This window comes from Oratosquilla oratoria, chromosome 12, assembly GCF_046742065.1.
Source record: "Oratosquilla oratoria isolate Oo_2021 chromosome 12, ASM4674206v1, whole genome shotgun sequence".
Lineage (NCBI taxonomy): Eukaryota > Metazoa > Arthropoda > Malacostraca > Stomatopoda > Squillidae > Oratosquilla > Oratosquilla oratoria.
This window is the reverse complement of record NC_134788.1, coordinates 29,699,897-29,717,396: the sequence shown is the minus strand read 5'-3', so window position 1 is coordinate 29,717,396 and position 17,500 is coordinate 29,699,897. Positions and strand designations below refer to the sequence as shown.

Below are 17,500 nucleotides of genomic sequence, written 5' to 3'. Positions count from 1 at the left end.
TGACGTCACGACTACTAATTTTCCAATTTGCCAAATTTTTTATTTCCACTTTTCCGATTACATATTTTCTGACCATTAATATTTAAATTTTTCATAGTTATTATTTAAAAGTATAGCCAACTCTTGACTTAGCATTTATGAGGCATAATGAGTATATTAGAATATTACGTACAGTTCCAAGCAATGACGACATGACGTCACAATCTTCTGCATTTCAAGTCACTGCCTTCGTCTACTGAATAGAGGTAAGAGCTCTAAATTATATTCAGTTTGATGTAGAAACTTATTTTCTGTGATTTATACTATACGGTGATAGTGACATAGTATATCTATCATAAAGTTTATATTTATAAACGTTGTTACTCGCTCAAGTCCCATGGGACTCCCTGAATGATAATGATAATGAGTGGGAGTGGGGTGACGAGACGTGACATAACATAAGCATAATTAATTAAGGAGGCTCTCCTTATCTAATTTCTTGAGAACGCCTGTATCCAGTTTACTTTCCTTCGAGAGAGCACGAGGACCGCACACAACTGGTAAGTCTTAAGCTAATAGTAACCTGCTTTAAAAAGAGGAGCCATTTAAGATTTTATTTGACCCAACGGGTCACGGGTGGTCTAGTAACTAATAAAGAATTAAAATTATAATAAAAACTAAAAAAAATAATAAAAATTAAAATAATAATAACAATAATAATCAATAATAACGTAAATAATGAACACTAAGAATAAAAATAATAATAAGAATAATGATAATAATTAATAGTAAAAAATAAAAAGATGATAATATTGATAAAAATAATGATAATAATAATAACAATAAAAACAATTATAGTAGTAATGATAAAAATAATATTGATAATAATATGTATATAAACACATACACAGTAATACGGAGCACTCTGAGGAAATCGAAATCGGTCATGCTTTGACGGAAATGCAGCCCAGACTAGGCACCTTTAGCTCCCCGTTCTTATTATTATTATTTTCACCACCACTCCATCATCATCATCATCATCATTATCTTTATCATTATCATTGTTGTTGTCGTTAGTATTATTACTAGTATTATCATTGGAAATGATTACATAGCCGGTAACGCCCAGCCCCTGGGGCTATTCAGGTAGTTACGAGTCAAATAACCTATATGGCAGCGTGTGGATATTTAGCCGATAAGAATCCTCGATGGTGCAGATAGAGGCTGCATTCAAATTATGTTTACGTTCGAATGTTTTTAAAGAATCTGTGCAACAGCATTTACACCTATTTACTTAATTGATCTTCGGGAATTTATGGCCATTTATGTACTGGGCCAATTCCTTTAGTGTATTAGATGCATTTTTTTTTTTTTTTTTTTATCTTTAGAAAATGTTTAAATTATTCATATCTAAGCCACTTTTTGGTCTCAAAACCCTAATTAGTTTCACATTTCATCCAAGTTTCAGTGTATTATTACCTATTATCATTAATACTATTATTACTGCATCATTATTGTTATTATTATTATCATCATCATCATCATTATTATCAATATTATTATTGTTGTTGTTACGAAATAGATCTGAATTTTCTATTATCATTATTCTACTTTATTTATTCATTTATTAATCTATTCACTTATTTTGTTTTAACTTACCTGTGTCGGACCTTCAACAATGGTGAGGCGATGGGCATCTCTCGGCTGAATATCACACTGATCCCTCGATGGTCCCAACCACCCCGTCGTCGGTTCCAAAGTACAGGTCTCCACATGCCCAGTTCCGCCCTCACAAGTAATCACGAACATTGGACGGTCAGCGTCATCTCTAAAGTAGAACGAGAAGCCTTTTTCACGAGACCTGAAACGAGGAAAGCATGAGAGGATGTGCGACATTGGAGAGATCTGTGACGTCATGTCGCGTACAAGGTCATCCCAGTAACTGGGCTACTTCTCCTCCCACATCCTCCCTCCTCCTCCTCCCTCCAACCTCCTCCATTCGAACAACAAGAAGGTGACCTCGCTTACAGAAATCTAGACTTGTCTACGAGCATTTCAACACTATGTCTAATGTTCGTCTAGGTTTACAATATCTTGGTAGTGCATCATTCAGCTTTGCTATATTATATTATGACAGAAAACCAATTTGATATTTGGAGATTTGAAAAATAGAATATTGTAACAGAAGTCGTTTTCACTCGAACGAACGAACTCCCAATTGCCGGCGTTGGCAGTCAAGCCCGTGGAAGCCCAGTGTGATGACACTCTAAAGAAGCCCCTTTTTCTCAATATTTTCTCATGTTATATCATATGGAACATTCAGGCTATACCACACTGCTGTGCGAGTTATTGAATTATTTTGGATGTAGGGAAAAGGGGAAGGGAAGGTTACTTAGGAAGACAATGGTGTGATTAAACCTAGATATGGATTAAAAAAAAAATGTAGTCGGAGAATTGAACCGAGTGAGACGACATTCACAAGCTGACAAATTATGTTTTATTTGAATTTATTGTTTCTGGCCCTCCTTGAAAAGAGAACAACGTGGATGCTCGTGCGGAGCTGTCGACTGGGAGACAGTTACGATCTATAATAACGACAATATGAGCAACAACAACGTACCTCGTAGGTTCTGTGCGTTGGACCTTTACGTGCGTCGTGTAATAGGCCTTGTGATCCTGTGGTGGTAGGTCAAAACAGACATCCGCATATTCAGACAGCACTCTCTGCTCATTCTTTACAACAACAATCGATTCATCAGCTGCTGCTTCTTTAGATGTTGTATTTCCCGCTCTCTTTTCTCCGTTTTCTTTTTCTCCTCCAACGGCGCCAGAACTGCTGTTCGCCTCACCCAGCTGATGCGAAAGAGTTTCCGCTGATGGTTCGGACGCCCCCAGCGTCGACACGGGACCCTGCATCTGTCATAGGGACACACACAGTAAATAAGTAACCGAGAAGAAGAGAGGGGAAATAGTTGGGGGGGGGGGGTTCAACATTAGTTCAATTGGACACCTGGAGACTGGGAATGTTGCCTCATTGTTTCGTAAACCTGTGACAGGTCAAAACGGACCTTCCAACTAAAACAAACCTTCTTGTTAGAACTCGTATTCCCCGCTCTCTTTTCTCCCTTTTCCTTTCCTTCTCCAGAACTGGCGCCAGAACTGCTGTTTGCCTCACCCAGCAGTCGCCGAAGAGTTTCCGCTGATGATTCGAACGCTCCTAGTGTCGACATGGGACCCCGCATCTGTCATAGAGATACAACATAAAAGTAGATCAAAAGAAAAGGGGGGGAATAGTGTTTAAGGGGTAACATTATTTTAATTGGATAACTGGGGACTGGGAATATTGCGTCATCCTCTTGTAAACAGTTTCGTCGTCATGAAAATGGGTAATAGAAGGTCCTAGCACTGTTCGGACAAATAATCAAAAGACAATTGCTCATACCTTTAGCTGAAAAAGCGACAAATGCTCACAAATTATTCTTTATGTTTCTTAGTGTGAATAACATACATATCAATCTTTAAAGAAACTGATCATTCAACAAATATTGATTCATTTCCCAATACCTGTAGCTTTTTACAGTACCACAACATTATCATATGGATCCAGTTGCACTATCAGTCTTTATTCCAGAGGGGTGCAGTGTCGATATCAGTGCGCAGTCCCTACGAAGAGCTTCAACCGATGTCCAGAATGAAGGGTGATGATGTCCCACTAACGATGGAAATGATGTTTTCCATCCTTCTCAACTCTGTTGTTCGTTCGTGTTTGTCCTTCAATAGAGGCCTGATGAACGTTCCAGACAGGAACGTCGAAGCGGGCTGGAGTGTGCCCCACACGCGTAGAGGAGGTAGTGGAGTATCTCGACGGACTCGTGGTGGCTGGACTTGGCGGAAGGTACCCGTAACGTATGTCGCTTCAAAGTAGCAAACTAGGTCCTCCAGGCCTTCGGGTATTCTGTTCTTGAGGTACGACCGCATGCCTTCCTGGTCCTGGCTGGTCTGGGGCTCTAAAGCCGAAGCGCTTCACATCCTCAACCTGTGCGGTTCAGCTCGGTCTGGCTCAAGTTTTGAAGTTTTCTCCAGGTTCTCTCCAGCCTTGCGTGGTGACATGAGGTCCTAGTAAGCACTGCTGATACCGACCGAATGGCTGCCAGCTCAAAGTCGGTGACTAAGAGCCTGGGGTCAGGAAAGATTGTCCGACATTTCTTCCATTTTGTCGACCACAACTTGCAGCAGTTCTTGGCCAACCTGAGCACTCTTTCCAGGGAGGGAGGAAGGCATCGACGCAAGAGGACAATCGTATGACGCAAGTTGTTCAAAGATGCTTGGACTGATGGAGCAATTGCCGTCCATTCACCAGGTGTCAGCTTGTGCGACATGTCGCAGTTGCTCCTCGGATGCATAGACCACAACGCGTTGTCGTTCTTCTGGACCTGAGTCATGGATGAGGAAGGGCCTCGGAGCTGCTCCACCAGTTTGTGTCCAGTCCTCTGTGATGACTAGGTCCCGAAGTGATGCAGGGTCCTCAGGAAGACACCCACGCCGTTGTCGTTGAAGATCTCTCATGACAATGTTGGCACGGACCTCCTCAGTGGCTTGTAGCAGAGCTTGAGTCAGAAGTTGGTTTGGACGACTAACTGATTGCTTTGCTTGTGTCTTCATTATAGTTCTTAGCTTGGTGACTTCTATCCCAGTCCTGGTTGATGTTCGATCTTGGGTTTTCATAGTCGTCATCAGTAGTGAGACCTCCCTTAACTATGAATTATGACATTCTTATATATAGCCAAAATAGTTGTTTACCCTATACAGGAACTGGGAAAGGTACTCAACATACAGCATATAGTGAACTGCTCTACTAACTATGATCCTTTGAAAATAACAATGGGAACAAATATTTGAAAATTACAAAAAAAAAGTGTGAGCATTTGTCTCTTTTTCAACTAAGGATGTGAGCAATTGTCTTGTGAGTATATACCCAGTGAGCATTTGTGGCTAATGTAATTTAACACAAGTGAATGCAAGGTTATGCACATAGGTAAACATAACAGTAGGTACAATTACAAGTTATTTGGAAATTCGTTGACAAAAGTGGATAGTGAAAAGGATATTGGCATAATTACCAGTACATATACCATACATACATATACCAAAGGCTTTTTCCCCCTTACACGGGAGGTAGCCAAAAGACGAGGCATAGAAACCACTCCCTCCCATTCCATCCCCTATATACTCCACCCCCCTCTACTCTCTTTCCCTCCCCCTTATCTTGGCCCCTCCTGGATGACGGGTCATCCCTGCATCTTGTCCACTGCCCTGGGTCAGAAGTAGTGTCGCAAGACACAGCACACCCCCTCATACATCACAGCATCATCCACACACAGCCATTCTTCACTCACCCCCTAGCTTCAGTCCTCTCCCGTCCTTCCTCAACAGACATTCCCCTTTTTCCCAATGCCCCTTTTACCCCATCCATCCATCTCATCCTAGGACGTCCCCTCATGTTCACTCCTTTCACCTCTGCCTTCCACACCTCCTTTACTAGTCTTTCTTCACTCATTCTTTCCATGTGTCCAAACCATCCCAATACTCTTTCATCAACCCTATCTCCCAACTCCCTTTCCACCCCTGTTCTCCTCACCTCCATTTCTCACTCTATCTAGCCTAGGAACCCCTATCATACATCTCGGGCATTTCATCTCAAACACATCCAAACTCCTCCTCTCTTCCTCTCTTATGGTCCATGTTTCTGCCCCATACAGTGCTGTCGGCACAATCACTACTTCATACAATATCCTATTGGCATCCATTTCCAAATGTCTAATTTTCATTACACTTTTTAATCCCCCAAGGCATTTATTCGCTTCTCTCAATCTACATTCTACCTTCACCCCCACTCCTCCCTTTCCTGCCATATTCGCACCCAAGTATCTAAAACTATCCGCTTCCTCCAGTCTCTCTCCCTTAATACTCACTTCCAGCCTGCAACCACTCTCTCCCCTTGTGCATCTCATCACCTTACTTTTACCCACCTTCAACTTCCTTCTTTCACACACCTTCTCAAACTCTGTCACTAACTTCCTCAATCCCTCCTCTGGTACTGCTACATGCGTTGTGTCGTCAGTAAACAACAACTGGCTTATCTCCCACTTTTCTCCATTTTCTTTAACCATCTCCAATCTCCGACCCACCACCCTTGCATTCACCTCTCGCACCACCCCATCCATGTAAAGATTGAACAGCCAGGGGGACATAACACATCCCTGACGAAGTCCCACCTTTACCTCAAACCACTCACTCTCTCCATTCCTAATCCTAACATAAGCTCTACTACTCTCGTAAAAACTCTTGACTGCTCAAATCATCTAAGCAGTGTATTTCAGCCTCTGAGAAAGCAAATAAGATTCTAGGACTCATTGCGCGATCTTTTGACTTCAAAAGTCTAGCCCTCATTAACAAGCTCTATAAATTGTTAGTTTGTCCACATTTGGAATATGCTGTTTCCGTATGGTCACCGAATCTTAATAAAGACACTGGCAGATTGGAAAAAGTACAAGGGCGAGCCACAAAAATGATTCCAAATATCAAACTAAATCATACGAAAATCAACTAAAACATATGAATCTGTTTTCCCTAAAAAAGCGTAGACTCTGAGGTGACTTGATATAGGTCTTTCAGATTCTAAAGGGAATTAATAGGATCAATAGTGATACAATTTTCACACTGAATGAGAATCAGACTAGTTATAATGGTCTGAAATTGTCAGGAAATATATTTAATTTGGAAGTGGGTAGAAACAACTTTGCCAACCTTGTAGTTAATGAATGGAATAAACTTCTTATAGAGGCAGTGCAATGTAGTTCAGTTCGAAGATTCTGTAATGACTGCCATTTATTTTATATTATTTGTTTGTTATTATTTGTCTGTTTTTATCATTATTTGATTGATTTTCATGTATTATTATTTATCCGTCACTTTATTATTATTTACTATTTACTTGTTTGTTTATTTTTAACTATATCTATGCATTTATCTACTTTAATATCATTTATATTATTATCAATTTTTTTATTTATCATTATATATATATATATATAATATATGTATATATATGTATATACAGTACTGTATATATATATACATATGTATATATAATATATATGTTATATATATATAAATATATATATAATACATATATATATTATATATATATATATATATATATATATTGCATCCGACCTAGTTATGGACCAAAAGGTCTCCTGTTGGCATGCTCCTCCTTTATAATGCTTGTGAGCATTTGCCATGGACTCTCCACGCTAAATTTTTAGAATTGTTGATTTCTAATCCTCATGTCTCATTCAGATAATCTTTCTCCCAGTTAAAATGGACAAGCTAAAGTAAAGGATGTCGACATGACAAACTTTAAAAATGCGACGACACCTTTATCCTCTTTCGTTGCCGCTTGTAGTATTATTTCTAGACCTTGGTTAATACCTCCAGTTATTACGAGGGTTTCTTATTATTTAGGTCAGGATTTAACAACTTCAGACGGACAATCTTGAATGTATTCTGAAGGTTTGTTTTGACCCTCCCGTGATGTGACTTACCAGGTAGCAGACATTACGTCATATCGCACGTCTTTACTAAACTGAAGCGTTACGTCATCTCGGTGGAATACAATTTGAGATTTATCTAATTTGAGTTAACATGTTTCATTCTATTTGCTCGTATCATTTGGCTGTATGTGAGCTCGTTCCTTTGTTATTTTCTTGAGCATTCGTTATGCACCCAATTCTTCTCGATTACTCTCACCGAGCTCCTCAACCATGTGCACAACAAAACTATTATGTGATAAGTCCTCTTTTATTCCTCGATATTTTCCGTCTGTAGTATTTCATAGCAATTGAAATAAACAAATACTTAAAAAAGACATAGAGCTAGCGAATAGTATTTACCTGCATTTGGAGAGCAACTCGATTTCTATTCAAGCGACGTGACTTCTGCAGGAGCAAATCTTCAAGAGCACCGAGGGAGGAAGTTCTCTCCACGACCTTATTTTGTTTCTCATTTTCGCTGATGTGACGCTGGACCATGGAAAGCGTTTCACTAAGAGGACTGATTAAATTTTGAGCCATTTCCTTAACGTCTTGTATGGCCGCCTCGATACTGACCAAACACTCATAGAAACCTTGTCCGTCGAGGCTGTACTTGGACAAAATGAGGCTTTTGGCCTGTGAGTGTTCAAGCACCTGGTGCTTCAGGTCCTGGTGGAACGGCCTGCACTCGGGACACATGTCCTGGCTACATTCTGCACACCACAGAGAGAATGCCTGTCCTCCGTGGATGGGGCAATTGCCCGAATGTGGCTCTTCCTCCTCCTCCTCCTCCTCCTCCTTTGTGAGATCTCCGGTGGGGATGTCGTCCACATCTAAGTATTCTTCCTTTCTGCACTGGAAACAGGGCACTATACCGCCGTTCGAACTGTGGACTTGACGCAGACAAGGGAGACAAAAGGAGTGGCCACACGACAGCACTCGTGGTCGTCGATCCTCGTCGAATTTGTTAAGGCAATTGGGGCAATCCATCCTGGAAAAGGCGAGAAAAAGAAATATATAAATATATATAAAACATTACCCATGGTATACACATACATCATCAAACAACTACATCATTAATAGACACACACACACACACACACACATGGGATGGGCGAACTGTGTGTACATGGACCTGGAGAGGGGCTTTGGTAAAGTACCTCACAGTCTACTTGTGTGAAATTGGAACACACGTCAGAGAACTGAGAGGAGGGAGGCCAACTACTCCATTGGGTCAAATATCTTTCGAAGGGAAGACCGTGGTCAAGGATAAGATGTCAAGATGGAGAGGAGTAACGAGGGGAGTTCCACTAGGTTCAGTGATTGGAGCTCCAATAATGTTTCTTGTCGATGTCAATGGTATGATGGAAGGTACAACAAGCTGTGCCAACGTGTTTGCAGGTGACGACGCCAAAAGCATGAGGGGAATAAAAACAAAACAAAAAAAAAAACGGCGAGATCTGCACTGCTTTAAAAAGATCTAGGCACTATTTTTTGCATGGAGACAAGAATGAGAAATGAAGTCCAGTACCAAAAAATGCAAAGTACTGGAAATGGGCAGCAGCAACAGTGGCAAAAGACCATCTCTAAAACATTCCTTGGGAAGTGAACCAGGTACAAAAACAAAAGAGGAAAAATACTTGGGAGTGCTGACGACAAACATATGAGCAGAACTGTGGGAGAGACATACGGATTGCTGCACAAGACTGAACTGGCTTTTCACTATATGGAAGAACAGTTGATGGAAAATAAATGAATAAATAAATAAATAGATAAATAAAATCCCTGACATGTCCAAGACTGGGATATGCATCCATTGGTGGTATGGTCCCCACACAGAGTGAGTGAAGGATACAAAGAGGATCAAGATGATACAAACAAAAAGCAGCAACCAAACTGGTCGCCAGCCAGCCAGCCAGTCTCTCCTCATAATTATGAGGAGAGACTAAAAGCAGTGGGTCTGCCAACTTTGAAAGACCGAAGCAAGAGAAAGAGGTGACATGATCACAGTGTTCAGGTCACTGAAGAGGGTAGATTGCATTGGCAGAGGGGATCTCCTGATTAGATATGGCAGGGCTTTAGGAAATCATGGGAACAAACTAAGAAGGACCATATGTACAGATCATGTTAAGGAATACAAATTTCCAGATAGATGCATTAGTAAAACTTGCAATAGCTTTGAAGACAATATAGCCCAAACTGGAACAATACATGAATACAAATCAAAATATTACAACTGGAAATCAAGGATATAGATCAAGTTGGAACTGTACATGAGTTTGAGGCTTGGTGTCACAACTTTGAGAGACAGGACCCAATGAACAACTAGGGGAATACAGCACACATAGCATAAAATACATTAAAAAATTGTACCTGAACAAAGATAAGAAAATCTAAGTCAACTAGTACAATTGATTTGAGTTTAGAATATGTTGAATAGCAACTCCTTTCAAAAATTCATCACGAACTGTGTGTATATATATATATATATATATATATATATATATATATATATATATGTGTGTGTGTGTGTGTGTGTAAATAATAATAATAATAATAAATAATAATGATAGGTTTATTGAGATAGCAGTGATACACTGACAATAATACAATTGGGCACTTTTATGAGTAATATAGTAATTATTAGAGTGATATGCTTAGTCTAAAATTTATGATGAGTTTATTGTGCGGACAATGGATGGAATGGTACTGTTCTTGTATCGGTCAGTTCTCGGCGCTCTGATGGGCTTGATTTTGTTTGAATGCCGAGTTGCATGGCGGGTGGGTGTGGTGGGAGGTGGGAGGAAGTGACGGTGACGTGGGTGTAGCATTAGGTCCTGTCCAAACTTATTCAGTGCCTCACTGTGTTTGTCGGACAATCTTGGCAAGCTGAGGGTGGTGAGGGCGTGTTCGTATCCCTCATACTGATTACCCAAGATAATTCTGCACGCTCTTTTTTGCACTTTCTCTAATTTGCTCCTCTGTGTGATGTTAAGTGATGATGACCAGGCTGGGGAGGCGTACATGAGGGTGGGGAGTACGAAGGTGGTGTAGACTCCCTTTAGATCTGGTGATGGGGTACCAAGGGACTTCAATCTGCGCAGCATGAAGAGTTTGTAAGAGGCTGTCCTGATGATGTTGTTGATGTGCTGGTTCCAGTTAAGGTGGTCGTCTATTGTGATGCCTAGTAGCTTGGCGGACTGGACAACTTGAAGGGAATGGGTTCCTAATGACAGTTGAGGTGGTGCCACCGCCTGTTTGGATGTACAAACATGCATGACCACGGTCTTGTTGTGGTTAACTGTCACATTCCTGCTCTCAGTCCACGTTTTGAGGTTGTCTAGGATGTTTTGTAGTGGAGAAAAGTCAGGCTGCCTGGTGTTGATGGGAATGCCAACTGTACAGTCATCGACGTATTTCCATCTATGTTGGGTGTCCATTAATGCGTCATTTATGAGGATGAGGAAGCACAGTGGTCCCATCTTGGTCCCTTGGGGGACCCCACATGTTAGAGGGTGGAGGGAGGATGTCGTTCCCTGGTACCTCACTACCTGTTGACGTCCGGTCAGGAAGTCGGCTAGCCATGCTACCAAGTGTGGTTGGATCCCCAGTTGTATGGCTTTGGAGATGATGATGTTATGGTCAACAAGGTCAAACGCTTTCTTGAAGTCAATAAAGGTCAAGGCTAGAGAAGTATTGCGCTTGTCTAAGTGGCTGTGCAAGAAGTCCAGAAGATTAACAAGATAGTGAGTTGTGGATGAGGATTTCATGTTGCCATACTGTTTTATATCGATTTGATCTTTAATTTTGTTGTATACTGAGTTAAAAACAAAACCCTCACATATAAGGCTTGGGATTGGGGTGATAGCAATAGGTCTAAGGTCGCTTAGTGACTGTGGGTTCGGACATTTGGGGATGGGAGTGATATATGAAATTTTCCAATCACTGGGGCAGGAGTTTTGACTCAGTGAAGCATTAATTATGGAGGAAAGTGGGAGGGCAAGTTCTGGGGCAAATTCTTTGTAGATTTTGATAGGTAGATCAGAAGGTGTTGTAGATCTGTTATACTTTAATTTACTTAGTTTAGTGGCAACGTCAGCTTTCTGGACAGGGGCAGGGGGTGAGGGAGAGGGGAGGTAGGCAGGTAGGCCGGAGAAGTTAAGGGGGGGTAAGGTCTGGCAGATAGAGGCGAAGTGAGTGTTAATCTCTTGAGCAGCTAAGTCAGGTGGTAAGTGTGAAGCGCAGGGCAGGTGAGAGGCTTGATTATTTTGTAGCCCGCAGAGAGCTTTGATCTTACTAAACCACTGACTGTTATTTTGTGTTTTGAGGTGTTCTATTTTATTAGGGTAGTACGAAGACTTTGCAATACTTATCTCCTTGATGACTTTATTTCTGAGGGATCTGAAGAGGGGTCGATCAGTGTAATATGCCTTGTTGCGTTGTTTAATTAGACGCTTAATACGGGGGGTCATCCAGGGGGCGTCTGATCGGTTCACGGAGAAGTCCTTGACCGGGAAAAAAAAGTGGAAAGCTTCAGTAGTGGTTGTTGAGTAGTTTTTCCACTTGGTTTCCACGTCCTCGGCTTCCAGAACCTCCGTCCAGGGATACTCCACTATCCACCTCCCAAACTCCCTCATGGCCGAGTCAGGCATGGGGCGGTGGTGTCGAGTGACCTTAGTTCTACGGATGGCATTGCTGGGTGCTGGCGACCACTGGATGGTGATGTGGGTACTCCTGCCGATGGGGGGGGAGAGGTCTGGGAGGGGAGTACTGTTGAGCCATGTCGGTCATGATAAGGTCGAGAGTAGTTTGCTTGTGGGTGGGGAAGTTCACCACCTGAGTAAGACTTAATTGATGTAGAATCTCACTTGTGTCTAGCCGATTAAAGTCCCCACAAATGACCAGCTTTGCAGCAGGGTATTTCAATCGTAGGGAGTCAGCGGTCTCAATAATGTGATCGGAAAGGAGAGCGGCGGTGTGTGCACGTGGAGGATGATAGACCACACACATAATAATGGACGCGGTGTGGCGGGGGTGAAGGCGGGGGTTAATCCTCACCCACAGAACCTCAACTCCCTCGGGAATATCAACCCTGAGGTGTGAAGGGTTGAGGTCCGCTCTACCAACTACGCCACCGTGTGTGTGTGTGTGTGTGTGTGTGTGTGTGTGTGTGTGTGTGTGTGTGTGTGTGTGTGTGTGTGTGTGTGTGTGAATTAACATATTTGAGATTGGCTTTTTTTGTCGCAGTATGTAAGCATGCTGGTTTGTAAAACAGAAAATATATTCGGTGTGAGATCGTGTGCAAAGGCACAATAAACAAAAACATAAAAATACAAATAAAAACAAGTGAGTAAACAAATCAAACAAACAAATTAATAGATAAATTACGTTACAACAAGCTGTACATGTCCACTATTTAAAATATGTGCATTCGATGTGGAGGTAAAATTCAGATTGAGAGAAGCAAGTAAATACCTTGGTGGATTAAAGAGTATCATGAGAAAGAGGCATTTGGGAGAAGATGCAAGGAGGAGATTTTATGATGAAGGGGTGATTGTGCCGACAGCACCGTGCGGGGCAAGGACATTGGAATTTAAGAGAGGCAGACGTCCTTGAGGATAGGCTACGTACTTGTAAGCGCACACTTACTTTAGAAAATATTATTATTATTATTATATTACCATTATTATTATTATGATTATAACTATCACTATAATTATCATTACTATTATTATTATTATTACCCTTAGTATTATTATCATCACCACCTTTTTCAGCCTTGTCCTTGAGAAGACTTCCTACTGCGAGATCAGACGCCTATATTCTGGAAGTTTCCACCAAGCAAAACCTGCCCTCACAGGATGTGGGCCGCCTCTACATTTACGACTTTAGCGAATGTCCACTTTCGAGCTGAGGAGCACTGATCCGCACCTTAAACTGTCCAAAGATCAGGATTGTCCAGGTAGACAGACAAAGAATCAGAAGAGACCTTATGTCACAACTGTGACTCAGTTGCGTGCCAGGATTGCCAAATTCTGAACGCGGTATTATTGTACAGGGACCTCAAAATAATTGTTGTCCTAACAAAATGATGGTACCCTTATTAAAGAAATATCGTACATTTTGAGATCTAATATCTATCCCTTGAGGTAAATGAAATGTGCACTCGATGCGTCATTTCTAGATCTTACTGATATTGAGAAATTCCAATAAATGATCTTTCACAAATTAGTCTTTCATTGGAAATAATTAATCACATTTTAACTATACTTATGTATCATTTATCTTATTTATCATTATTTATATTATTATCATTTCTATATTATCTTAGCTTTCTTTTATCATTTATATATATATTTTTTCGCATCCGACCTAGCTATGGACCAAACGGTCTCCTGTCGGCATCATGCTCCTCCGCCTTTGTAATGAAGGATTCAAAAACAATACATTAAGAGAAGGAATACAATAAGGCTGTGAAGAAGGGTGGAGGAGGAAGGAGGGAGGGAGGGAAGGAGGAGGAAGAGGAAGGATGGAAGGAAGAGGAGGAAAAGGGGTGGAAGGGAGGAGGTAGAGGAAGGAGGGAGGGAGGGAGGGAGGAGGTAGAGGAAGGAAGGAGGGAGGGAGGAGGAGGAGGTGTCTGGTGGATGGAGGGAAGAAGGAGGAGGAGGGAGGGAGGGAGGGAGGAGGAGAAGGGGCGGGGTGGAGGAGGGGAGGAGGAGGGGGAGTATCTAGGAGAACGTCCGTCCGTCGTCCATCTTTTCACTTTGTTTCTCCTCCTCTTCTTTCTTTCTTTCTTTTTCCTCTCCTCCTCTTCTTTCTTTCTTTCTTTTTCCCTGTGGCACTTGATGCACAGCAATGCAGACGGCGGCTGACGTGGCGTCTTTCGTCGGTTGAAGACTTTGGCTAGCTGGCTGGCTGGCTGGCTGGCTGGCTGGCTGGGGGGAAGTGCCATCCAACATGACGACGACACTCGCTCATGTTTATCGGTTCTACACAGAATTCACCTACCTGAAGAGGTTGTAGCTGTTGAACTACCTAACTGTCCAATCTTAGCTTCCCAGCGTCCTATGTGCTGTACAAACTAGGCCTCTATCAAATTCACAGTTCGAAGCACTCTCACGACCAGTTCCAACCAGGGAAAGCAAACAACTGCCATTGTGACGTCATGGCAATGCGTGCATGCAGCTGGTGGGAGGAGGAGGAGGAGGGGGAGGGAAGTAACTTTGCACCACCTTCTCCCTCGAAAAGTATTCGTCTCCAACACTGCACAACGATGAGGTGGACAAATGTAAATCATAATGATAGTGATGATGATGATAGTAACCAAACTAATGATAATGAAGCACAGGAAACAATGACGAATACAGGAGTTTCGTTTTACATTTATTTTGTGTGTGATCATCGAATGCTGAGTGAATTGAAGGGAATTATTTGAGGATACGTAAATCAGTGTCGTCATAATTTGCTATCGTTTCCCAAATATTTGCTACAAGGCGAAGGAAATGGCCGTGTAATATGTGCAAGATGCACTTATAGTGTACAGGGAATTTGGCTTTGAACTATTTCGTTTTGTTTTACTGCAATGTCTCCACGAGTTCCCTCTAAATTCTAATTGTAATATATACATGTAATGTTTTGTCGTCTTTGTCAAATTTCAGTGTTGCCAGCAAATCAATCACAATAGACAGTCATGATTGTCATTATATTTTTTACAATGGGACTTTTTTTCTTCTTCTGAAAATCGAGTACTTGTAGGCTATATATGTATTTTTCAGCGAATACGCATTTTCAAGTACGTAACCTGTAAGGGGGCATACAAAGGATTGCAAATTAGGCGGAGCATGTCGACGACGAGAGACCTTTTGGTCCATATCTAGGTCGGATGCGGAAAAATTATAATAATGATAAATGAATAGATAAATGAATAGATAAAAACTAAGATAATGTAAATAAATAAAATCCATATATAACTGCATTGATATAGTTAAATAATAAACTAACAGGTAAATAGTAATAATAAATTGACATTAACTAATAATGAATGAGAATCAAGCAAATAATAATAAACAGACAAATTATAACAAAACAAATAAACAAATAATATAAAATAAATGATGGTCATTACAGCATCTTGCTTAGGTGCTTATCTGCATAATTCTTAAAGCTTCGAACTGAACTACATTGCACTGCCTCTAAAAGGAGTTTATTCCATTCATTAACTACACGGTTGGCAAAGTTGTTTCTACCCACTTCCAAATTAAATCTATTTCCAGGCAATTTGAGACCATTGTTTCTTGTCGGATTCTCATTCAGTGTGAAAATTTTGTCACTTTTGATGTTGTCAATTCACTTTAGAATCTTAAAGACCTGTATCGAATCACCTCTGAATATACGCTTTTCTAGGGAAAACAGATTCATATGTTTTAGTCGATTTTCGTATGATTTATTTTTCATATTTGGAATCAGTTTTGTACCTCGCCATTGTGCTTTTTCCAATCATTCAACGTCTTTAATGAGATTCGGTGACCATACAGAAACAGCATATTTGAAATGTGGACGAACTAACGATTTATATAGCTTGTTAATGAGTGATGGACTTTTGGAAAAAAAAAAGAAATCGCGCAATCAGTCCTGGAATCTTATTTGCTTTCTCAGAGGCTGAAATACACTGCTTAGATGATTTGAGATTGTTACTGATAATTACGGCAAGATCCTTTTCACTATCCACTTTTGTTAACGAATTTCCAAATAACTTGTAATCGTACTTACTGTTATTTCTACCTTGTGTTCAATTTCAGTAGCCCCTTCTCAGACCATTGCTGTAATTTATCTAAATCTTCTTGAATATCTAATTGGTTTAAATGATCATTTGCCATTCCGCACAGTTTTGTACCATCAGCAAATTTGGAAACAATAAATCTTAGTCCGTGGTCTACATGATTTATATATAGTATAAATAGAAGTGGCCCAAGAACGGAACCCCGTGGAACGCCACTCATAAAAAATTTCCACCCAGAAGTTTTTTTTTTCGTTTAAAACAACTCTGTTTCCAATTATTCAACCAATTACTAGTCTAACTTAATAGGCTGGTTACTCCTAGGTCCCTTTCCGAGTTGACTTTTTTAACTTCCTTTGTACCAATTTTATATTGTCCCAATATTCTATTTTTGCTTTTTCCAAATTCCATTATACTACATTTCTTGATGTTGGAATTCCCTCCACACTTCTGACTCCATTTCCAGACTTTATCCAGGTCTTCTTGTAGTGAATTGCAATCTTCCTCTGTACTTACTCTCTTTAGTAGTTTTGCATTATTTGCAAAAAAGTTCATATAACATACCACACCTTCATCCATGTCATTTATATATATGGCAAACATTATTGGAGCCAATACAGAGCCTTGTGGGAGTCCACATATCATTTCTTCCCAATTTGAGTTCTCATCTCTAAGCACATTAAGTTTGTGGCACATGATCTTCCATGACTAAATCCAATTTGTTTTGGATTTATTATTTTGTTCTCCTCCAAATGTTTAATCCATTTACTTTTGATCATTTTTTCGCATATTTTTGCTACTGTACTTGTAAGGGAGACTGGTCTATAGTTGGTTGGATTTTCTTTGTCCCCTCCTTTATATATTGGTACAATATTTGCATTTTTCCAATCTTGTGGTACTTTTCCTTCTTTGAGTGAGAAATCAGTCATCTTGTGTATTTTGTCCATTAGTTCATCTATACATTCTTTCAATGTCCAATTTGCAATTCCATCCAGCCATGTGACTTTCTGATGTCAAGGTTTTTTTCATTTGGTCCCTTGTTTCTTTCTGTGTCACCATAACTTCTTTCATTGTGGGGGATCTTTCTGTCCTTTCTCCCAATCTTGTGAGCTTTCAATTGTGAATATAGATTTAAAATGTTTGATCGCAA

At 40.6% G+C, this 17,500-nt stretch overlaps 1 protein-coding gene across 3 annotated transcripts in view; it reads right to left on the bottom strand.

Annotated features, from left to right (window-relative positions):
* The window catches only part of LOC143031187 (uncharacterized), a 33,851-nt gene that overhangs the window by 1,005 nt on the left and 15,346 nt on the right, over positions 1 to 17,500 (bottom strand). The window contains exons 1-5 of one of the 3 annotated variants that reach the window (XM_076194722.1): positions 14,583 to 14,719; positions 7,935 to 8,565; positions 3,066 to 3,221; positions 2,600 to 2,895; positions 1,639 to 1,840 (exon numbers count right to left, since the gene is read on the bottom strand). In XM_076194722.1, coding sequence (XP_076050837.1) covers positions 1,639 to 1,840; positions 2,600 to 2,895; positions 3,066 to 3,221; positions 7,935 to 8,564 — 1,284 coding nt within the window. In that variant the 5' untranslated portion in view covers position 8,565; positions 14,583 to 14,719. Of the gene's footprint in view, positions 1 to 1,638; positions 1,841 to 2,599; positions 2,896 to 3,065; positions 3,222 to 7,934; positions 8,566 to 13,342; positions 13,722 to 14,582; positions 14,720 to 17,500 lie in introns of those variants that run through there. The other 2 variants (XM_076194721.1, XM_076194720.1) reach the window with 2 other exon arrangements.